The sequence below is a fragment of the Cervus canadensis genome, chromosome 29 (genome assembly GCF_019320065.1).
Source record: "Cervus canadensis isolate Bull #8, Minnesota chromosome 29, ASM1932006v1, whole genome shotgun sequence".
Taxonomy (NCBI): Eukaryota; Metazoa; Chordata; class Mammalia; order Artiodactyla; family Cervidae; genus Cervus; species Cervus canadensis.
Window position 1 is genome coordinate 11,463,989 of NC_057414.1, and position 25,120 is coordinate 11,489,108.

Genomic DNA, 25,120 nt, shown 5'->3' on the forward strand with positions numbered 1-25,120 from the left:
TGTGGTGCTGGAGAAGACCCCTGAGAGTCCCTTGGACAGCAAGGAGATCAAACCAGTCAATCTTAAGAGATATTAACCCTGAATACTTGTTGGAAATACTGATGCTGAAGCTCCAGCATTTTGGTCACCTGATGCAAATAGGCGACTCACTCTGAAAGTCCCTGATGCTGGGAAAGATTGAGGGCAGAAGGAGAAGAGGGCGTCAGAGCATGAGATGGCTAGACGGCATCACCATGAATGATCACGAACATGGGCAAACTCCGGAAGACGGTGGGGGACGGGGGGGCTGGCGTACTGCCATCCATGGGGTTGCAAAGAGTCCCAAACGACTGGGCCCCTGAACAACTGTATCGCGAAAGAAAATGTTCCCCTTCTTTTTAAATTGAAGAATAGGTGGTTTGGGGCTTCCCTGGTGACTCAGATGGTAAAGAATCTGCCTGCAATGCAGGAGACCTGGGTTGGATCCCTGGGTCGGGACGATCCCCTGGAGAAGGGAATGACTACCCTGTCCAGTACTCTTGCCTGGAGAATCCCATGGACAGAGGAGCCTTGGGAGGCTACACTCCATGGGGTCACCGAGAGAAGGCCACGACGGCAGTCAAGGAGCACAGACGCTTGCGCATGCGTGCATAGGTGACCGACAACCTGGTAAATTCTTCCGGGTGCGGGGAAGGGAGGCGGCCAGAGGGGCTGCAGCAGTCACGGGGGGCATGGCGGGACTCGGCCGAGCACAGTAGACCGAGCCGGCTCAGCGGGGACTCAGAGAGCGGCCGCGACGCTTACCGAGCCCTGGGGCGGCGGGACCCTCCGGGAGGAGCGGCATCCCTGCGAGCGGAGAGGCCGGTGGCAGGGCGCCTCCGCCTGCTAAAGGGATCTGAGGCCCACGGGGGCCGCCGGGAGCCGGGAGGCCTGCCCTGGAGGTTCTCTGACCAGAGAGCAGGCGTCTGTGTGTGACCTTTTGCTGCATGCTCAAGTTGTGCAAACCAGAGAGCTCTGTCTCCCTTCCTTTCAGTCAATGCCGGGAAAGAGAAGCGGAAAAACAGTTCCACAAAATCCAACTCCATTGTGGGTAATGATTCCAGTTTTAACTTCTCTCCTCATTTCATTTTCCACTTTTAATTTTTCGCAGTCCTCACATAGTTACTGTTTATAGTCGATTCTGAGTTTTCAGTTATCTGTACATAAGACATACTATGGGCAATTTATCCCATTTTGGCTGGTGTCAGAATCAATCTAAAAAGTTTAGGTATGCAACAATTTTTGGATCCCTTCCAAAAATAACGGCATTGTGCGTGTGTGCTAAGTCACTTCAGTCGTGTCCAACTCTTTGGGACTCTATAGGCTGTCGCCCGCTAGGCTCCTCTGTTCTTGGGATTCTCAGGCAAAAAGACTCGAGTTGCTGCGCCCTCCTCCAGGGATGAACCCTCATCTCCTTCTCCTGCACTGGCTCGCGGTTTCTTTACCACTAGCGCCACCTGCCCGCAAAGGTCGGTCTAGTCAAAGCTATGGTTTTTCCAGTAGTCACGTATGGATGTGAGAGTTGTACCATAAAGAAAGCTGAGCGCCTAAGAAATGCTGCTTTTGAACTGTGGTGTTGGAGAAGACTCTTGAGAGTCCCTGGGACTGCAAGGAGATCCAACCAGTCCATCCTAAAGGAGATCAGTCCTGAATATTCTTTGGAAGGATTGATGTTGAAGCTGAAATTCCAGTACTTTGGCCACCTGGTGCAAAGAACTGACTCATTGGAAAAGACCCTGATGCTGGGAAAGATTGAAGGCAGGAGGAGAAAGGGAGGACAGAGGATGAGGTGGTTGGATGGCATTATTGACTCAATGGACATGAGTTTGAGTAAACTCCGGGAGTTGGTGGTGGACAGGGAGGCATGGCGTGCTGCAGTTCATGGGGTTGCAAAAAGTCAGACAGGACTGATCGACTGAACTGAACTGAGTGCCACCTGGGCATTATTAGATTGCTTTAAGTAATCCCTAAGCAAATACTTGAAACTCTAATTAAAGTTTATTTTCAGCTACAACTTCATAGAAATACATTTAATGCGGAGATTATTCCCTAAGCCACTTTCTCTGTAAAGAGAGTGAACAAAAGATGCAGAGATGGAAGAAAGAAGAGTGGGAAGAGAAATATTTATATGTATATATATGGGCTTCCCTCCTGCCTGCCATGCAGGAGATCCCGGTTCTGTCCCTGGGTTGGGAAGATCCCCGGGAGGAAATGGTTACCCACTCCAGTATTCTTATCTGGAGAATTCCATGGACAGAGGCTACAGTACACAGGGTCAGAAAGAGTTGGACACAACTGACGGAATCAGTCAGAGTCAGACTATAGAGTGACTAACACTTTCACACTCCACTTCATATATATATATATGAAAATAGAAGAAAAAAGAAAAAACATTCTTTATGATAAGATCTCTTAGAATCTACTCTTTTAGCAGCTTTCTTATCCATCATACAACAGTGTTAACTAGAGTCATTATGTTGGGCAATATATCCCCAAAGAGATGGATTTCAATGTCTGATTATTTTGCAAAGTTTTAATCTCTCAGTCAGTAACACTCTTTGAGATGAAATTTGTTGACAGCTTGGATGTTTTGTATATGTGGGAAATAAAGTTCATTGTCCATCCTTGAAAATATATATTCAGAGTATTTTCACTCTGTGTATCTTCCTTGAAAATACTGCAGATTCCAAGCAGCTAAGCCTTATTATCTGTACTACTATTGCTCTGGTAAAAATATGTGTGTATTCCTGAAAATTTGTTCATCATTGAGAACTACTAAGAGCAACACTGAGGGAATCAAATCATACACTAAATCTATATCTTGCCCACTAAAATGAATTTCTGAGCCACGAACCTGGACAATAACTTAATTCACTTCTTTAATGTTTCTCATCACTTCTTGAGCTACTGACTGTGTCTACACGATAGTAAATGTTTTTGGTTATATAGCCTTTGCTTTTAATGTTTTTCCTACATATTCATTTGTTCAAATATTTTTCAGATGTCTTTCATATCCTTAACCTGGTGTTTTGTCCCTGGAATGTGGTTATGAAGAGGACGGATGTCGTCCTTCCTTTTTTGCAGTCTGAACACTGCAAAAGAAGATCCAAAGTCTACTGTGAGCTTTGCAAAGGGAAAGAATAAGCTGTTCTTGAGGTCGTATTATAATTGATCTACTTTACTTAAGTAAAGCAAGGATTAAAGGGGGAATAGAATTTAGCCAGATGAGTGGAAGGAGAGGAAACTTCTATGCTGCCCTTGAGTTTTGACAAGGATTCTCTGGAAGAAGAATTCTCTGTGCTTTGCATTCATGCATTTGACTGGGTTTCCACACCCATGTGTTCTTTGATCTCTAGCAAGTTCAGATGGCAAATGAAAAGTGCCTATACCCTACCCAATAAAATAAAAGTGATTGCTTTTATTTAAATAAAATATAAAAGACAAATGGACATCATTAACATTACCACCGCTTTAAAAAATAATGCAGCCATTATAAGTCCTAAAGGTAAAATGAAGTTAAACACAGTGAAGTTATAATTGATTTTCCCCATTCTAGAAGTCAACAGGATAGGAGCCCCCTCAGCTACTAGAATTACCAAGACCTTGGTCAGGTTTGTGGCCTGTTTCTGATCATTTGGGTCCACACCAAATGAAAGGTCTGAGAGGGAAAGAGAAAGATCGTGAGAGGAAATTACAAATGAGGGAACCTCTGGCAACATTAATAAAGCTTATCATACCACATTCATAATCTAGAAACACCCCTATGTAGCCCTGGGGTCTTTGAATATAGTGGGGTAAGAACGGGAAGGTAGAAAAGAGACTGAAATGGCCATCCTTCCTGACACACAGCAGTAGAAAAATGTCCTCAGAGGTCAGCAGCATATCACTCCTGCCTGTCCAGGACTCCTTGCAGAGTCCTATAACCCAATCACAGGAGTTGCCCACATTCACCTCCCAGTAGTGTTTGCCAGTGGTGAAGGTCTGAGCACCCCATGTAGGAGTGTTCTCTGGACGTGCTGGGTCCCAAGGCACATCTCGATGGACAGGACTGCATTGTAGACATCTCAGGGCTTCAATCAGAGGCACGTGACAGTTTCTTATTTTACCATCCAACGTAATATACACTTCAGTAAAACGAAAGCAATGAAGTCAGGGAACAGCAATTTCAAGTTCTGAGGAACATATAAGTGCAGTGGTGTTGTGACAAATGTTTAGCAACCAAATCTCTGAAACGAAGCAAAACTGATTTGTCTTATTTGCTGGGAATATTTCAACCCACCATGACCAGTTTCAAGGTGCCAGTCCTTAAGTAATTGCTCCTAAAATTCTGGAGCTTGTAACAATTAGCTCCCACGAGTGTGGCAATACTGGCTAGTTCCAGAATCCTTTAATCACAGATGTTCGAAACCCTGTGTTACCACACCCTTTATACAGAGTGTGTGCTGGAAATACATAGAAAGAACAGGAAGGGCTTCTTATCTATCTAAAGAGCCAGAAAATCTCTAATTGTACAACTGAAGGAAGGAAAACTTTGAGAATACATAAAGATAAGGATGTCAGACTCTGGCTTATTTTCACTACCTCACCAAAAATTTGGGAGTCCATTCATAGATGTCAAGAAAATAGCAAAATGGCCCTTAAGTCATCTCATTAATCAATCATCACAAAATTAAAAATAATCATAATAAATATATATTTCATATGACATTGTTGCTATTTTTAGTCCTAAATAGGGATCACATTGCCTAGGCTATAAGGGCTTAACATTTAAGGAAGTAAAAATAAAATAAACCAAATATCTATATGTGCTCTTTTTTTGCAGTGATTTCTCCCAGAATTTCTAATGGAGTCGCTGCTAAATCAGAATCCAACTCATCCCATCTTAGTCCAGCTTCTCCTTTGTCCGCCGGGCTCACCTCCAATTGCGTTTGTCTCAGGGAGGCCTCTACACAATGAATTAAGGATTGTTTTCAAGCTTTTTGAAAGTCTTGTGATTTTTCACATGCAAACATTACCTTTAATATTCAGGTAAAAATTTAAATAACAGCATTAAGGTGATTCTAGGAATCTCAATATCCACATAAATACACTGAATGGATACGCATTTTTATAAGTCAAAGTGTTCTTTTTATTATTATTATTTTAACTCACTGCAAGTAGCTGTATAAAAAACTATGTGTCATGTTTGATTATTTTTGACAGGCTTCAGTTAACTTTTCTGACTGATAATTAGCAATAAAATAAATAAGTTATAAGGGTTTGCATATGTACATGCTCCCCTGTTTTCTACAAAGAACAGACAGAGTGGTGAAGAGATATCATCAATGTGTTATCTACTCATGTAGGAAATGTGATTGCCTTCACGCAGAGTGCCGCCTCTCACCTCGGAAGCTGTTAAGCCTTTCCAACATCCCAGTGATGGTCCATGTACTGAGCTGTGGGTCCAAAGGCTGGGGAATGTACAGCTGCATTAACTGACTCCTGTAAAGAGAAAGGCCAAGAGGTATCATTAGCAACCCACTGATGATGCTTCAACAGAATCCTCATAATTACCTTTAAAGGGTATGAATTTAACTGCTCAGGTGGAGGAACACTGCAGTTGCTATTATATTTTATAATCTGCTTCCTTGCTTTTGGCATATCAAACCTAGTAGAATGTGACACCTCAATCAAAACTGTGTCTGTTTCCTTCCTTCTAGCTTCCCTAGGAGATCCACACAGCAATTCTCATTTAATTCCTGAAATCTAATAGGCAGAAAATTATTGGAACTTGCCATTTAATACACATGAAACGTCAGCACTATTGTATGTTCTTTCTTGATGAATTCTACCTCACTCCTTTTCTCAGCATCCTTCTACCTACTCCTTCTCTGAGTTTATCTGCCTTTCCCATGGATGACCAGGAATAATCCTTGGATAACTAAGATTTGGAAATTAGGGGCAGGAAAAATCGTCTTTTTGCAACTTCTACAGAAAGCCTTGCAATAGAAACTGTGCTCCTCTCAAACATACTGTCACCAAAGGGTAGACTATATAAAACCTGGCAGGCTATTAGAGAAGGAAGGAATAAATACAGAGAGAAAGAAACTTCTCATTGAAAGGGAGGGTTCATCTTAGCAGAAATAGCCTGATCGCTGTCATAATTATCATGATTTAAATAGAGGGGCAAACTTACCTTTTCACTGTGTCTTCCACACCCTGTAAAGAAAAAGTGAAGAAGGCTTAGTTTTCAGCACAAACTCTCCTGTTAAGTCTAGTTTGAGGATATGAGATTATACTGGGAAATTCATTATTTCCAGTTTTCTTCCTTGGATAAAATCATTTGTCATTTCCCTTCTCCTTATAAATGTGAAATCCAGTCTCACATTTACATACACTTGACAAGATCATAATCTTGACAAAATTGAAAGTCAAATGTTCTTAGGGTGCATGAATGACTGTTCTTTGTCTTGATATACAGAAGTATTCACAGGGGTTTCCCCAAAGTTCTTTGGTGTGTGGACTCCAAATCTCGAATTTCACAATAGAAAGGATGAATGCACCCTACGGTTACACGTTACACGTATTATCAAGTGCAAATATAAATTATCTGTTTAACACAGTCATCCCTCATCATATGAGGGGAATTCATTCTAAGATCCCCCTTGGATACTAAAATCCATCAGGTGTTCAAATTCCTATATACAATGGCACAGTATATCCATATAATGTATACACATTCCTGTATACTTTAAGCATCTCTAGATTATTTAAAGGCTTCCCAGGTGGCTCAGTGGTAAAAAATGTACCTGCCCAGCTGGAGACAAGGGTTAGATCCCTGAGTTGAGAAGATCCTCTGGGGAAGGAAGTGGCAACCACTCCAGTATTCTCCGGGAGTTAGTGAAAGACAGGGAAGCCTGGAGTGCTGCCATCCACAGAGTTGCAGAGTCGGATACAACTTAGCAACTGAACAATGAACAGCCAGTATTCTTGCCTGAACAGAGAAGCCTGGCAGGCTATAGGTCATGGGGTTGAAAAGAGTTGGACATGACTTAGTGACTAAATAACAAGATTACTTATAAGACCTAATATAATGTAAATGCTATGTAAATCATTGTCAGCACTGGTAAATTCAAGATTTTCTTATTTCAAATTTCTGAATTTTCTTTAAAAATATTTTCCATCAGTGGTCTGTTGAGTCCCCAGATGCAAAACCTGTAGAGTTGGAAGGGCAACTGTATGGTAGATGGATATAAGAAGGTTTGGGAGATTTTTTTTCTGTCTGTTACTTGAATCTTTCCACATAGTCCTCCTTCTTCCATAGAAGGCAAAATTGATGTTTTGTCTCCAGGTTATGCTGGAGGAACAAAACCTGCCATCACAGAGGTAGAAGAGTCAGAATCTGGACTTTGGAGTCAGAAATATAATGGAAGTCAAAGAGGATATAATGTCAAATGATATAAGTGCTTTCCAAGCAGGTTGCTGTTCTGCACCCAACATCCTTCCTTAGTCCTTACCTGGAGCATGTCCACATCTGCTTTAAGGCACATTTCCTTCAGTTCCTCATATATTTTTCTCAGGAGTTTCCCCATATGAATCATTCTGGCTACATTTCTATTGAGTCGCTGAAAAATAACTGTGCCTTCAATTGCCAACATCTCTAAATGTTTTTGCTTTTCTTCCTGGAGATACTGACACACTTTAGGGTATTCAGCTTGTATCATCACCAGTCGTAGATTTATAAAACCCTGCAGTGACATTGGATTAATTAGATAATGTATTTGGATGGTTTTATTCTTCCCTTATCAACTGTTGTCTATGTGTTATATATAGAATGCTTGTCTTAGTTCATTTGGACTACTATAACAAAAGTACTGAAGACTGAGTGCTTATAAATAACAGACATTTACTTCTCACTGTTCAATAAGGTAAGAAATAGAAGATTAGTGCCAGCAGGTTTGGTGTACAGTGAGAGCCCACCTCTTAAATAGGCATCTTTTTTTTCCCACTTAATAATAATTAAAATATACTCCACTTTACAAATCACATTCACATACTTGGTTTTCATTTTTTACCATATGCATGTATTTTTTTGTTGAAGTATTGATTTTCAATATTGTGTTAGTTTCAGGTATACTGTAAAGTGATTCAGTTATCCATATACATGTGTATAGCTATATTCTTTTTTCTAACTCTTTGTCATTATAGGTTATTACAAGATATTGATTGTAGTTCCCTGCTGAGTGCTGAAGAATTGATGCTTTTGAACTGTGGTGTTGGAGAAGACTCTTGAGAGTCCCTTGGATAGAAGGAGATCCAGCCAGTCAATCCTGAAGGAAATCAGCCCTGAATAGTCATTGGAAGGGCTGATGCTAAAGCTCCAAAATTTTGGTCATCTGATACAAAGAGCCAACTCATTAGAAAAGACCCCGATGCTGGGAAAGATTGAAGGTGGAAGGAGAAGGGGATGACAGAGGATGAGATGGATGTGAGTTTGAGCAAGTTCTGGGAGTTGGTGATGGACAGGGAAGCCTGGCATGGTGCAGTCTGTGGGTCGCAAAGAGTTGGACATGACTGAGCAACTGAACTGAACTGATAGTTCCCTGTGCTATAAAGTAGGTCCTTGTTGTCTATCTATTTTTATGTAGAATAGTTTATATACGTTAATCCCAAACTCCTAATTTGTCCCTCCCTTCACTTTCCCCTTTGATAACCGTAGGCTTGTTTTCTGTGACTATTGGCCTATTTCTGGTCTGTAAATAAGTGTAATTGTATCATTCTTTTAGATTCCACATGTAAGTGATAGCATATGATATTTTCCTTTCTCTGATTTACTTCCCTTAGTATGATAATCTCTAGATCCAATCATGCTACTACTGCAAAGGGCACTATTTCATTCTTTTTCATGGCTGAGTAGTATTTCATTGTATAAATATACTACATTTTCTTTATCAACTCATCTGTCAATGAACATTTAGGTTTCTTCTATGCCTTGGCTAGATAGCCATTCTCTGGTTGTGTCCTCACATGGCAGAAGGGGCAAGTCTCTACTAAGCTTCTTTTTTTTTGTTTAGGGCTTCTTTTATAAGAATCCCATTAATAAGGATTCTTTCCTAATGACCTAATCACTTTCCAAAGGCCAAACCTCCTAACACTATCATTTTGGGGGTTAGAATTTCAACATTTGAATTGGGGGGGACCCAAACTTTCGGACCATAGCTTCTGTCTTCTGTGCTCCTGAAGGATGTGTTCTCAGAGAGCTTCTGGCTCACTACCTTTGTGATCTTGTAGATCTCTACCCTGATGTAACTGTCACGATGGGTGTTCTCTGGCCAGCATACATCCCCCAAACCTGTACTATTTATATATATCTTCTTTAATTTTCTTCCAAGAACTTTACAAATGTGATGTATTGTAAATGTTATTCTTCTTTATTTGTTATGTGACTCCTCTTACAAGATTATATCCTACTGAAGTCATTGCTTTGTTCCTTTTTGCCCATTCCCATATCTCTCTATGGACCTAGAACAGTGAGGAACACATCACATGCCCTCCTATGAAAGAAAGGTTCATTAGGAAAGCCATCCTAAATGATCAGGGTAATTTTGTTATTGCCCAGTATTTTTACAGCACTACATACAGAATATTTACAGAAATATTCTGTAAAATAGCCTGCTGATGTGTCTTCTTTAGAAGTGACTGAGTTCTTTGAAAATGAAAATGTACTTAAACTTCTTTAGTTTCAGGTTCTCCATTCATAAATGTGAACCAATGAATAATAAAACCCCACATCCTTAGCTTGGCATCTTGCCGGCCATATCTCTCACTGCCTGCCTCATACCCTATGTACTAATTAATAGGAGCTATCTACATGCCCCAGATAATTCCATGATTTTTTCTCATATTTAGCTTTCTTGTACCTTAGATCTCTATGTTATGAATTTACAGGTTCTACTAAAACATTAGCTTCAGGATGATTTTTATTTGTTTGAGAAGCTTAACATTCAAAGTTTATTAAGCTCCTACAGAACTCTTTTTTTACCTCCATCTGAGTGACCATTGTATTTTGTTTTGTGATACTGCATTTTCTTGTCTCTGCTGAAATATTAGTGGTAGATATTGCTTTATCAAGAAAATCAGGAAAAAATTTTTAGTTACTTATTGGGGTCATTCAACATGAAATCATACGTTGAAGGTCATGTTTTTCCGTATGCAGCTTTCTCTGATCACCCTCTCAGGCGACATTATGATTTAATTCAAGTTCTTCCACTGTAAGTTACCAGGATATTTGTTCCAAACTGGCTTCAAGGGATTCAGGGTCTGTGACTTACCTCCCATGCTCTGAATATGTTGGTCACTTTTTTTATATTTTGTTGATTTTCCTGTTTCTTTTTCCAAATAGACTTCATTTGCATCAGAAGGTGCTCCTGCAAAATAACTATAATTTGGAGCACTAGAAAAGCAAAGTTAGTACATTTCAGATACCTAAAAGAAGATATAAAGGGATGAACATGGGACAAACAGTAAAAAGAGCAGAGAGGTCAGTGATTTTCCTTTGGAATACTAACTCCTAAATCTGAGGAGATCAAGCAAAGATAGAATGTCTAAATTTGAAAAATGTAATCCATTATCTGAGGAATCTAGCATTGAATTTATAATAACCTTGTCAATTTTCAGAAGTGAATCTTGCTTTTGTTTTGTTTTTTTCACATTATGCATTTTTTTAAGTCAACATGAACAAATTCCTAGAAAGACACAAATTACCAAAATTAACTCAAGAAGAAATGGAAAATGTGAACAGACCCATATGTAGTAAAGAATTGAATCGATACTGAAAAATTTTCCAACAAAGAGAAGCCCAGAACCAGATGGTTTCACTGATGAAAGGCACCAATCATTTAAAGAAGAATCAACACTAACCTTTCTCCAACTCTTCTAAAATAATAGAAGAGGAAGGAATACCTTTTAATTCATTCTGTGAGGTCTCTTGCTTTATATTTAATTGTGAAATATTAGCCCTCAGTTTTCCTGTGGCACTGTTAGAAAATGTTGGCCAGTGTTTCTAAATCTGCTATAGTTAGAACAGGCTCATTATAATCATGTTTGTAGTAGCCAATGACTCTTACTGAAACTAGATATTTATCTCCCACATTGTGTGCATGCTCAGTGGCTCAGTTGTATCTGACTCTTTGCGACCCCATGGACTGTAGCCCACCAGGTTCCTCTGTCCATGGGATTCTCCGGGCAAGAGTATTAGATTGGGTAGCTCTTCCCTTCTCCAGGGGATCTTCCCGACCCAGGGATCAACCCCAGGTCTCCTGTATTGCAGGCAGATTCTTAACGGTCTGAGCCACCAGGGAAGCCCATCTACCACATTACTTCTGAAATACCACCATCCTAATCCTCATCAATTTCATCATCATTCCTCTCAGCCCAACTGAATTTAAACACAGGAGAGCAAGGATGTTACCTAGTTTCTTCACTGCTTTCTCTCTAGATTTCACCATAGTGCCTGGCACATGGTGTTCAGAAATTGTATTTGTTAATAGCATAAAATGATAATGGTTATTAACCAATGTGTTTTCCTCAGTGCCTATCAGATACAGGGTCCTCCACATTTTAAAGTGCAGTCAGAGATATTACTTACCCTGTAGTGCTCTGCAACCTGCATTATTGAATGGTGTTCGTGAGTGGCATGCCGTGCAGAACAAGAGCAGAACAGACACAGCAGGCTCTTGTCGGCTTCACAGAAGTAGAGCTTTATCACTTGGTGTGTCCTACACATCTGCTTGGCAGAGCCAGGTAACTGGCAGACAACTGAGTTTCCGGTAGAATGAATATGTTTCTTAGCAAGAATAATGCTCTTGAGGTCCATTTTCGGAGACACCGCCTTGCACACAGGACAGCAAGTAACTGTTGGGGCGGCTTCCCATAAGAGACAGAGGCAGGGAGTGCAGAATCGGTGCCCGCACCTAATCGTGGCAGGGTCTGTGAACGTGTCCTGGCAGATGGGGCAGATGATCTCACTGGGGAGACACTGTGCAGAAGCAGATGCCATGTTTCTAAGGAAACAAAAGGAAAGGACTGTGTTTACCCGTGGCATGTGAACTGAGCTTAAGCTTTCTCTTGCTAATGCACATATGTACTGTAGGAGGACAGCCCATGTTTTGAGGATGGTGAGGAAAAGAGAGTCCTACAGACCAGTAAAATGCATTATTATTTTCCACCATTGGCCTCCAGCACTACTTCTCATTTCCCTATTGGAAATCCAGTGTTTTCCACATATGTTATCTCTTTTTCAAAGACAAAGAAATCAGAGGTTCTGGGCTCATTCCTAGGCAGTGGGTCACATTGTGTCCAAAACTATCACAATTTTCCCCTTTTTTACTCTCTCTGATTGGTTAGCACTAGGTATTTGTTCCAATCCTGGCCAATAAAATAAGACACTAAAACTCCTAGGACAATTTTAGAAAAAAAAATTTTTTGTTCCAGAGGATATGCACGGAATAAACAGATGGCTTTTTCTGTTTCTGGACATTTTGCAGATATAATGCCCACTTGCATAGCCATTTTGTGATCACAGCATGAGCCAGCCTGAGGAGAAAAGCCAATAGTCTAAGGATAACAAAAACATAGAAAGAAACAGTTTTTGACAATGGCATTGAACAATAGTTACCTAATTCTGGAGAGGCCAATTCTGGACTAAATTAACACAAATCTCTATACTTAAAATCCTAGCAGAAGAAAGTTTGTGTTTACCACCGCATACAAAAAGAACTTAGCACAGTATCTACTGCTTTATATAATATGTCAGGGGTTCAACAAAAATCATGAGGCATGTCATAAGGCAAGAAAAATTTAGTCTAAACATACAAAGCAATCATCAGAACCAGACTTAGATATAAAACAGATATTAGAACTATTAAGATAACTAAGATAGCAATGATGACCCTATATGTGAGACAGCAAAAGAGACACAGATGTAAAGAACAGACTTTTGGACTCTGTGGGAGAAGGCGAGGGTGGAATGATTTGAGAGAATAGCATTGAAACATGTATATTATCATATGTGAAACAGATCGCCAATCCAGGTTCGATGCATGAGACAGGGTGCTCAGGGCTGGTGCACTGGGATGACCCTGAGGGATGGGATGGGGAGGAAGGTGGGAGGGGGGCTTCAGGATGGGGGACACATGTACACCCATGGCTGACTCATGTCAATGTATGGAAAAAAACCACTACAATATTGTAAAGTAATTAGCCTCCAATTAAAATAAATAAATTAATTAAAAAATAATAACTATGATTAGTATATTAAAGACTTTTATTAAAAAAATGTTGACAACATGCAAGATAGGTAATTTCAGGAGACAGATGAAAACTATAAGACAAGCAGATAGGCTAGATATAACATATGCAGAGAATTTTTATGTTTGGGTTCAGAAGTAGGTGAAATACAAGTAAGAAAATTATCAGTGAGCACGGCAGTATGTCAGTGTAAAATACAAAAACTAAACACAAAATCCAAGGGTAAAATGTTACAACAGAACAGAGCATCAAAGAGCAGTAAGACAACATTAAGTGTTGTTTAACATTGTTTAACATCTGTGTGATTAGATTTCCAGAAAGAAAATGAAGATATAATGGGGCAAAGTGAAGTGAAAGTCACTCAGTCATGTCCGACTCTTTGCGACCCCATGGGCTATACATACAGTCCATGGAATTCTCCAGGCCAGAATACTGGAGTGGGTAACCTTTCCTTCTCCAGGAGATCTTCTCAACCCAGGGGTCAAACCCAGGTCTCCCACACTGCAGGCAGATTCTTTACCAGCTGAGCCACCAGGGAAACCCAACAGGGCAAAAGAAGCATTTAAAGAAATAATGGTAGAGGCTCTTCCAAAATTAGTGTCAGTCACAATAAAACAGATCTGTGATATTTAGAGACTATCAAACAGGAAAATACAAAACAAATAAGCAAACAAAAACACAACTAGGCAAGTTATATTGAAACTGAATAAAAACCAATAACAAAGAGAAATTCTTTCTTTCTTTTTTTTTTTTTTTTTTACAAAGAGAAATTCATTAAGGGAGCCACAGCAATAGGAAAAATAAAAATAAAGATTATGCACAGAAAAATAAGGATAAAAATTATAGCAGAAAACATGCAAACAAGAAAACAATTAAGTGACATCTTTAGATTGCTGAAAGAAAACAAGTATTAACCCAAAATTCTCATAGCTAGTGAAAATATACTTCAAAAGTAAAATACTAGAATTTTTCACAAACAAGAAAGAAAAACTGAGGGAATCCAGTGCTATCAGGTCTAATCTACAAGAAATACACAAAGAAGCTCTTGATTTAAAAGCATATGATACTAAGAAGAAAATTGATCTACTCACAAAAAACAAATGACACTGGAAATTGAATACAGGCAAAACATAAGCTCTTATATTTTTATTTCTTTAACTTACTATTTAAAGCAATAGTTAACAATGTACCATGTGTTTATGAAACTTATGACAAAAATGACATAAGAAATAGAAAAGAGGAATAGGAAATATTATATGGATTTTACATTAAATGAAAAGCAATATAGTATTACTGAAAGTGGACAAAGATTATTTAAAGAGGTATATTTTGAACGGGGCTTCCCTGGTGGCTCAGTGGTAAAGAAACTGCCTGCAATGGAGGAGATGCATTTTCTTGATCCTTGGGTCAGGAAAATTCCCTGAAGAAGGAAATGGCAACCCGTTCCACATTCTTGCCTGGGAAATCGCATGGACAGAGGAGCCTGGCAGGCTACAGTCCTTGGGGTCGCAAAAGAGTCGGACATGAGCTAGTGACTAAACAACAATATATATATATATATATATATATATATATATATATATTTTTTGCCTTTGGAAAGTTCTAAATTTATTTATTTATTTTTTTCTGATTGTATTTTATTTTATTTTTTTTTAATTAGTTGGAGGCTAATTACTTCACAACATTTCAGTGGGTTTTGTCATACATTGATATGAATCAGCCATAAATTTACACGTATTCCCCATCCTGATCCCCCCTCCCACCTCCCTCTCCACCCGATTCCTCTGGGTCTTCCCAGTGCACCAGGCCCGAGCACTTGTCTCATGCATCCCACCTGGGCTGGTGATCTGTTTCACCATAAGATAGTATACATGCTGTTCTTTTGAAATATCCCACCCTCACATTCTCCCCAGAGTTCAAAAGTCTGTTCTGTACATCTGTGTCTCTTTTTCTGTTTTGCATATAGGGTTATCGTTACCATCTTTCTAAATTCCATATATATGTGTTAGTATGCTGTAATGTTCTTTATCTTTCTGGCTTACTTCACTCTGTATAATGGGCTCCAGTTTCATCCACCTCATTAGAACTGATTCAAATGTATTCTTTTTAATGGCTGAGTAATATTCCATGGTGTATATGTACCACAGCTTCCTTATCCATTTCATCTGCTGATGGGCATCTAGGTTGCTTCCATGTCCTGGCTATTATAAACAGTGCTGCGATGAACATTGGGGTGCACGTGTCTCTTTCAGATCTGGTTTCCTCAGTGTGTATGCCCAGAAGTGGGATTGCTGGGTCATATGGCAGTTCTATTTCCAGTTTTTTAAGAAATCTCCACACTGTTTTCCATAGTGGCTGTACTAGTTTGCATTCCCACCAACAGTGTAAGAGGGTTCCCTTTTCTCCACACCCTCTCCAGCATTTATTGCTTGTAGACTTTTGGATAGCAGCCATCCTGACTGGCGTGTAATGGTACCTCATTGTGGTTTTGATTTGCATTTCTCTAATAATGAGTGATGTTGAGCATCTTTTCATGTTAAACAACAATATTTTAAGCTAACTACATATATTCATAGATGATAAGGCTATGAGTGTAGAAAATCCCAAAGAATCTACTAAAAAACATCTTGGAAGTAATAAGCAAATTTATCAAGGTCAGAAAACAAAGGGTCAATATATAAAAATTGATTTTAATCCCTCATACATGTATGAAAAATTTGTATTTGAATTTTTAAAAACCTTACATTTATAATAACTTCAAAAAATGAATTAGCCAAATGCAACAAGTTCTAGAGGTTTTATAAACAACATTGTACCTATAGTTAATGATATTGTTGTATCATTAAAAAGGTGTTAAATGAGTAGATCTCATGTTAAGTGTTCTTATACTACAATTTAAAGAAAAGGGCAAAGGAAACTTTTGCAGGTAATGCATTGATATGTTCATTATCTTGATTTTGATGGAGGATTTGTAAATGTATACATGTATCAAAAGATTGTCAAATTGTACATTTTAAGTATGTAGAGTTTATTTTTTGTCAATTATGTCTGAACACAATTATTAAATTTTAAGAAAATGAAGGTGGCACTAGTGGTAAAGAACATGTCTGCTAATGCAGGAGACATAAGATATGTAGATTCAATCCCTGGGTCAGGAAGATCCCCTAGAAGAGCACGTGGCAACCTACTTTAGTATTCTTGCCTGGAGAATCCCATGGACAGAGAAGCCTGGGGGGCTATGTCTATAGGGTCACAAAGAGTTGGATACAAGTAAAGTGACTTGGCACATGTGCATGCCAAAAAAATGAAATAATTAGTTATAATTTTAATAAAATATCAATGGAAGAAAAGAATCAAGATCTAGATAAATGGAGAATTATATCATGTTTATACATTGGACAATTTAATACTGTTAAAATGGCAATCTTCCTCTATATGATCTATAAATTTAATGTAACCTCTAATAAAACTCTAGAAAAATTTTATAGGTATATACAAACTGGTTTTAAAATGTATTGCTGCTAAGTCACGTCAGTCGTGTCTGACTCTGTGCGACCCCATAGACAGCAGCCCAACAGGCTCCTCTGTCCCTGGGATTCTCCAGGCAAGAACACTGGAGTGGGTTGCCATTTCCTTCTCCAGTGCATGAAAGTAAAAAGTCAAAGTGAAGTCGCTCAGTCGTGTCTGACTCTTAGAGACCCCATGGACTGTAGCCTACCAGGCTCCTCCATCCATGAGATTCTCCAGGCAAGAGTACTGGAGTGGGTTGCCATTGCCTACTCCATTAAAATGTATTATGGCCTACCAAACAAATAGAATAGCCAAAACAATCCTAAGAAATAAAATCAGAATACTCACATTACTTGATTTTAAAAGTTAGTAGAATTCTATAGTACTAAAAACACACAGTATTGGGAAAAGGAAAGACATACTGATTATTAGAACTAAACTGAAAGTAGAGACCTGCAGAGATATAGTCGGCTGATTTTTTTTTTTACACGTGTAATGGTAGCCAGTATTCTTGGGCTTCCCTTGTGGCTCAGCTGGTAAAGATCCACCTCCAATGCTGGAGACCTGGGTTCCATCCCTGGGTTGTGAAGATCCCCTGGAGAAGGGAAAGGCTACCCACTCCAGTATTCTGGCCTGGAGAATTCCATGGACTGTATAGTCCATGAGGTCGCAAAGAGTTGGACACAACTGAATGACTTTCACTTTCACTTTGATCAGCACTTCACTGTAGAAAGAATAGCCTTTCTCCAGATAAAACACCAAAAGCACAATCCATGAAAGAAATTAACACACTAGGCTCCTCTGTCCATGGAGTTCTCCAGGCAAGCGTACTGGAGAGTGGGTTGCCATTCCCTTCTCCTGGGGATCTTCCTGATCCAGGGATCAAACCTGGGTCTCCTGCATTGCAGGCAGATTCTATTTCACTCCAATGTATTTATCCAAATGAACCGAATAGACTGGCAAGACAGAAGATAAGACTTCTCTGGATCCACAGAGATTGCAGAGGTATCTCCCTATTCCTATTAAACCTGGAACTGCTATGTAGACACAGGAGAGGTTTCTCCCCTAAGAGTCAATAGGGAGCCCTTCAGATTCTCTCCTGGCTTCTTTAATCCTCAGCAAAACCTAACCATGAAGACACTGGGTCTAACTGAGAATTAAGGGACTGTATCCCAAAGAAGCTGGGAGAATTATCCAGTGTGCACTGGCAGAGATTGTGAGAGTTCCCTTAGGACTAGATTTTGAAATACTTGATCAAGGGGCTGGGACATAAAACAGAATAAGAGAGAGTTTACTGGTCTGGGGACACTTCCTCAGGATACAGAATATAACAGTCTGACAAGGACATTAGAAGATGGGGCACATTGGATGCTTGTAGGCTCCTACAAGCCTGGAAAAATGATGGCCCATGCTTAACAATGAAATGCAAAAATTGCTGTGTAAGATGGGACAGGACAGGATTAAAAAGCAAAAGGGCATTTTCATGTTGAAGTGAATATGTTATGAAATCAGAAGATCAGTCACAGCATTGTGTTTATCAATAAAGCCAAGAGGATACACTATCCACCCAGATTATCACAAATATGCTGCTGAGAGAGATCTAGCTTCAGAATGAAGTTCAATGGTAGCTGTCCTCTCCAGCATTGGCATGGTGATAAAAGTATTTACAGAGCTTGGCTACTGATCTCAATCAGATATAGGGTATTTAACTGCCAGATGCCAGCAGACTGCATCTGTGTAATGACTAGCAAGGGTTAAGCAGGAACCAAGATGACCTGAGCCACATGGAATTGCAGAGATAGTTAATAAAATGAATAGCACCCCCAGGGGCAGAAGAGACACAAGAGCAGCCCAGAATACTGCTGTAAGATATAAACAGAAGAAATCAAGAAAGCATTATCAGGAGGCAGAGGGGTTTTTTCTCTAATTAATCATCCTTCTTTCCAGACTGAGATTATTTTCAGACTTAGAGCTCCTTGATTGATAAGGTAACCACATCCCTAGGAGTAAGTTCTCTGTGACATCATGACAAGTATGTACTGTAGAGATGACCCAGTCCTTATCCAAAGGGACCTATGGTCAATGACTAAAGTGACTTAGGAAAATGGGAATACGCATACAATTTGATTTCACACAAGGTAGGAGTTTTAATTGATATTTGAAGACCTGAAGCATAATCCTCATCTCATGTTAGACTAAAGACAAATGAGGATCATTTAAGAAGAGCAGCTCTGGAAGACTCCCGGGTATCCTGAGTCTCTTGGGTCTATAGACCCACCTAGTAGTCATTCTCTTGGAAGCTGAATATGTACTAGAAACACGAAAGACCTCACTCACAAGTCTGGCAGATGACACCATCTGGGTTGCCTCTGCTGGGGCTGTTGCCCAGAATATCTCCACCTAATCATTCACGTAGCTTCATGGGCTTCCTCACAGCCTGGTAGTCAGTTTCCTAGTTATTTCCATCCCAATATTGTCAAGAGGAATTGTGCAACTCAGAGTATCTCACCTGTTGTGGTCATAACCCTACCCAGATTCAAAGGGATGGGACACTTTCAATTGTGAGCAGGACTGAAGTTACATTGTAGGAAAAGAATGGGAAATGGGATACTGTTGAGTCTCTTTTGGAATGAGGAGGGGAGGAATAAATCTTGCTATATCTGCTCTTCCTGATAAGTTGACCTCAGGGATCTGGATCCAGAGAGTGAAGGCCTGGATTCAATGAGTCTTTTATAGATCTACCTTTCAAGCTCCAGGTTTCTATTAAATGGTTCTCTAGCTCTCTGGAAATTTGGCGCAATAAATATTTTTTTATGTAGGAGGGCCCTTTAAGGATTTGGTGTCAACTGGACAGTCACTCTGAATACAACACAGTAAAAGGCATATTGATACAGATAAGCACAGTACTGAATGGGAGAGATGTTCCCCTCCTCACAGGGCACCAGGAACAGACTTAGTAATTCCAGGCCAATGGAGTGAAGGTCAGAACCTCTCTTCAGCAGGAAGCCCCTTCTGATGTCTCCATATTTCACTAGAAAGTCTCATCAATACAGGTCTTGGGGCTTCCCTGGGAGCTCAGTGGTAAAAGAACCTGCTTGCCAATGTGGGAGACACAGGTTAAATCCCTGGTCCGGGAAGATCCCACATGCCAAGGAGCAACAAAGGCCAGGTGCCACAACGGTGGAGGCTGGGCTCTGGACCTGGGGAACAGCAGCTCCTGAGCCCACATGCCAAAACTGCTGGAATTCATGCTCTGCAGCAAGAGAAGCCACCGCACTACGAAGCCGCGCACTGCAACGAAGACACGGCACAGACAGAAATAAGTAAATAAAATGATAAAAAATAAAAAGGCCCAGTGGACTTCGGTCCATGTGTGTCTTCCTGAGGAGAGAGTGGCATATCCTGCCTGTAATAGACAGATGTTAAAAACCCATAGCTGAGACATCCCCTGGACCTTCCCAGTCAGTGCGGCCTGCAGAGCTTGAAACGTGGCCCCATCTTTAGAGACTGCTCTGTTCACACCGTCTCTGTGCCTCCCATACTCTGAGGGCCAGTCAGGCGAGTTCTTCTGACCTCCCCACTCTTCTGGGCTGTGGAAATTTCCGCTGCAGTCTCTGAGACGTGGCATCTCTCCTAAAATCTAGTGTCTGTATTACCATACTGCTGTGAAGGAACGGGCCCCGTCCTTGCCACACTGTTTTGACCATGTTACTATGTGTATCTCTACTCTGGTCCTACTGAACCAGGATGTCTGACAAAGCCACCCTGCAATCCTCTCCCTTCTCCTCCATCCCCTGTCTGACTCAGACCTCAGCACAAACCACATGCCAGGGCTCTGCTCTTGCTGTTCCCTCTCATAACATACGATGTGCTGATCATCTAAAAAATCCCAGAATGAGGAATCAGGGCCACCAGTTCTTACCTGAGAACCAGCAGTAAATATGTAGGACCCTAAAGAGGAGGTGGCAAAAGGTGAAGCTTTCCAGAATGTTCAGTCTTTTTCCTATGATGTGACTTCAAGAAACTGGAGTGAAGGTTCTGTTCTGACTGATTCCACAAACATGTGTGGAGGTCGTGACTTACAGGACAAGGGATTTAGGGTATTATATCATAGGAAGAGAAGAAGAAGAAAATATAAGTCCAAAGGATCAGAGATGAGAGTGAAACAAAAGAGATACCAGGAGTAGAGAGGCACTTAGAGAAAGCAATACAAAAAAAAAAAAAAAATGTAATTGTAGAGAAAGTTGTGTAAAAGGGTTACAGTGACCTTCGGGCAGTTATAGAGAAAAAGGAGTTCAAACAGTGTCTGGTCCAAAGTAAATTGCCCTTGCTTTAATTGATGAACCCAAGAGAAAGATAATTTTTGGACAATATCAGCAAAGTTGTAGAGAACATGAGATACTGATAAAGGAGGCAACAGGCAAAATTTTCTGCACATTTCAAAACTATTCTCGGTGGTTAATGTTTAGTTGCTGAGTTGTGTCCAACACTTTTGTAACCCCACGGGCTATAGCCCACTAGGCTCCTCTGTGCATGGGATTTCCCAGGCAAGAATACTGGAGTGGGTAGCCATTTCCTTCTCCAATTCTTGGTGGTAGAAAACTCCCATTTCAAGAAGTTGGCATGAAGCTTCTGCAATTTAACACCCAAAGTGAAAAAGACATTAGAGACCACTGTGGTCTGTGGTTAAGAGTACAGATTCTGAAGTTAAATTGCTGAGTTAGACCCATTGTTCTCTAGACCCTGCTGCCTTGAGAAGATTTTATATCTCCATTTGCAAAACAAACCAGGTACCTATTTCAAAGAGGGGTAATTGGATCAGTGCCTTGTAGAAGAGTTAATTGCTACTATTATCAAGTATAAAATGACAACAAAAGAGAGAGGGAGCACAGTCACAAGAAAGACAAAAATGTAAGAACTGGAAGAAAAGTAGAGAGGCTTAAGGAAAAGCTAATAAAAATAAAGCAACAGAGAAAAGAAAAACCAAATTTGAGATGGTAGTTGATGAAAGGAAAACAACCTCATCAAAAGGTAGCTGAGTTCAGGAAAAGCATTTAAAAGATTTTTGAAACTTTTAAAATTTATTATAGAAGAATGATGTAGGAAAACAGATATATCTGTGTTTATAATCCAGGTTGGAGATTTCATTTGTTTTCCACACTCAGGGTTCTAAGTCCCTGTATTCAGGGACAATTGATGGACTATGGGTCTCATCAAGAAAAAGGAAAGCTGAATTCTGATTGTGGGTTCAGTAGGGTCTTTGGGGAAAAAGAGGATCTTGTGCTGTACTTGGTCGCTCAGTTGTGTCCGACTCTGTGAGCCCATGGATTATAGCCCACCAGGCTATTTTTCTTCAGAGACAAGAGTCCCCTCAAAGATGACAAAATCTTTTGGAAAGGTGGGAATATCACACATTTAAAAACATTATTTAGATATACAATGGAAAAAAGACAACCTCTTTAACAAGTGGTGCTGGGAAAACTGGTCAACCACTTGTAAAAGAATGAAACTAGAAGACCTTATAACACCATACAAAAAAATAAGCTCAAAATGGATTAAAGATCTAAATGTAAGACCAGAAACTATAAAACTCCTAGAGGAGAACATAGGCAAAACACTCTCCTACATAAATCACAGCAGGATCCTCTATGACCCACCTCACAGAATATTGGAAATAAAAGCAAAAATACACAAATGGGACCTAATTAAACTTAAGAGCTTTTGCACAACAAAGGAAACTATAAGCAAGGTGAAAAGACAGCCCTCAGAATGGGAGAAAATAATAGCAAACGAAGCAACAGACAAAGGATTAATCTCAAAAATATACAAGCAGCTCCTGCAGCTCAATTCCAGAAAAATAAATAACTCAATCAAAAAAAATGGGCCAAAGAACTAAACAGACATTTCTCCAAAGAAGACATACAGATGGCTAACAAACACATGAAAAGATGCTCAACATCACTCATTATTAGAGAAATGCAAATCAAAACCACAATGAGGTACCATTACACGCCAGTCAGGATGGCTGCTATCCAAAAGTCTACAAGCAATAAATGCTGGAGAGGATGTGGAGAAAAGGGAACCCTCTTACACTGTTGGTGGGAAAGCAAACTAGTACAGCCACTATGGAAAACAGTGTGGAGATTTCTTAAAAAATTGGAAATAGAACTGCCATATGACCCAGCAATCCCACTCCTGGACATACACACCAAGGAAACTATATCTGAAAGAGACACATGCACCCCAATGTTCATCGCAGCACTGTTTATAATTGCCAGGACATGGAAGCAACCTAGATGCCCATCAGCAGACGAATAGATAAGGAAGCTATGATACATATACGCAATGGAATATTACTCAGCCATTAAAAAGAATTCATTTGAATCAGTTCTAATGAGATGGATGAAACTGGAGCCCATTATACAGAGTGAAGTAAGCCAGAAAGATAAAGACCAATACAGTATACTAACACATATATATGGAATTTAAAAAGATGGTAACAATAACCCAATATGCAAAACAGAAAAAGAGACTCAGATGTACAGAACAGACTTTTGGACTCTGTGGGAGAAGGCAAGGGTGGGATGTTCTGAGAGAATAGCATTGAAACAAGTATACTATCAAGGGTGAAACAGATCACCAGCCCAGGTTGGATGCATGAGACAAGTGCTCAGGGCTGGTGCACTGGGAAGGCCCAGAGGGATGGGATGGGGAGGGAGGCGGGAGGGGGGATTGGGATGGGGAACACATGTAAATCCATGGCTGATTCATGAAAGTCTATGGCAAAAATCACTACAATATTGTAAAGTTATTAGCCTCCAACTAATAAAAATAAATGAAAAAATAAAATAAAACATTATTTAATCCCTAGAATATGTGCTTGGGTGTTCATTGGAAGGACTGATGTTGAAGCTGAAACTCCAATACTTTGGTCACCTGATGCGAAGAGCTGACTCATTTGAAAAGACCCTGATGCTGGGAAAGATTGAGGGCAGGAGGAGAAGGGGATGATGGAGAATGAGACAGTTGGATGGCATCACCGACACAATGGACATGAGTTTGGGTGGACTCTGGAAGTTGGTGATGGACAGGGAGGCCTGGCATGCTGCAGTTCATGGGGTCACAAAGAGTCGGACATGACTGAGCACTGAATTGAACTCATAATGTGCTTCAGAATTTTTCCCAAGAAGGATATCAACCCTATAACTGATTTCACACCATGAGGATCTTTTCTATTTATCTTCCCCTCAATCCTTATTTCAATATATATGAAAGCAAACTTACCAGTCCATCTCAGTAAATTTTGTTGGCTAATTTTTTACTAAAACTTTCTCTAATGAAACACAAAATTAAAATAAAGAAAATACTCATACCAAAAATATTAACAAACATTAACAAAATCACTAATAGATGCTATTTATGTAATATGAGTTAAAGTAGTTTATTTTTGTTATTTTGTTGGTACTTTACAAATTTGCAAGTAGCAAAAATATGAGTGCAAGACTGTATTAGGAAAGAGGATGTAGATGGCTGTCTCTGCGGTATCCACAGACCTTAGAATGAACTGTAATGAAGCCTCCTTCGTTAATGGAAGCAAACTCAGAACCACTAAGGCATCCAGAGGGGAGTCTCCAGGTGCAGAGAGCAGCTCTCAGCACAACTCCACTTCTTTGAAGATTTTCTGGGTAACCCCCATCGAGGGGACCACGGGTGGTGTTGTTCCACATAATATGATCCTGGTTTCATTTTTATTCAAACAAGGGTCAGAGAGGAGGCTGAAACTTTAATTTACAGGCTTTCTTAAAAGCTCAGTGAAAACTACAAGGAAAGACAAACACTAACCAAAAGCAAGGCAGTCTTCTTTTATACAACTCACATTTCTCACCTTTCAGTTGGTGCTTCTTCTCAAGGAGCCGCTGTTGCCTGATTTTGTCTGTCCCCAACACCAGGAACTGATTCTCTGTCTCTGCCCGCTGTCCACGTTCAGGAAGGCAAGGAGATGAGAGCGAGCGAGAGAAGCTGCCCTTCCCAGCTGTGCTGCTTCCTTTCTGAGAAGGGATGCTAGGCCGGTTTGATGTTAATCGTCAAGGCTGACCTAGCCTAGTAGGTACATCAGAATCACCTGCAGGGCTTGGTAGACCACAGGCTGCTAGTCTTCAGCCACAAAGCTTCTTGATTCAGTAGGTCTGGGGTCACAGAGTTTGCACATCTAATGAGATGCGAGTTTGCATATCTAATGAGAGGCAAGTTTGCATAGCTCACAAGATGCTGTTCCAGGACCAGTGCTGCTTCCAGGACCATAATT

At 40.2% G+C, this 25,120-nt stretch overlaps 1 protein-coding gene and 1 long non-coding RNA gene across 3 annotated transcripts; one reads left to right on the top strand and one right to left on the bottom strand.

Annotated features, from left to right (window-relative positions):
- Window positions 1-683: 683 nt before the first annotated feature.
- LOC122430999 lies at window positions 684-5,004 on the top strand. Its single transcript, XR_006266420.1, has 3 exons — window positions 684-1,069; window positions 3,020-3,174; window positions 4,841-5,004. It is a non-coding gene; the product is annotated as an uncharacterized LOC122430999 (long non-coding RNA).
- LOC122430998 (tripartite motif-containing protein 77-like) lies at window positions 3,424-24,841 on the bottom strand. Of its 2 annotated transcripts, XM_043452010.1 has the most exons (7): window positions 24,701-24,841; window positions 11,645-12,059; window positions 10,329-10,424; window positions 7,515-7,745; window positions 6,194-6,216; window positions 5,402-5,499; window positions 3,424-4,142 (listed from the first exon to the last, which is right to left on the bottom strand). In XM_043452010.1, the coding sequence occupies exons 2-7, from the start codon at window positions 12,053-12,055 to the stop codon at window positions 3,649-3,651; spliced, it is 1,353 nt and encodes a 450-aa protein (XP_043307945.1). In that variant the 5' UTR covers window positions 12,056-12,059; window positions 24,701-24,841; the 3' UTR covers window positions 3,424-3,648. The 2 variants fall into 2 exon arrangements, with proteins under 2 accessions (XP_043307945.1, XP_043307946.1); XM_043452011.1 differs by lacking the exons at window positions 7,515-7,745; window positions 24,701-24,841 and having other exon boundaries at window positions 3,649-4,142; window positions 11,645-12,055.
- Between the last annotated feature and the right edge of the window lie 279 nt (window positions 24,842-25,120).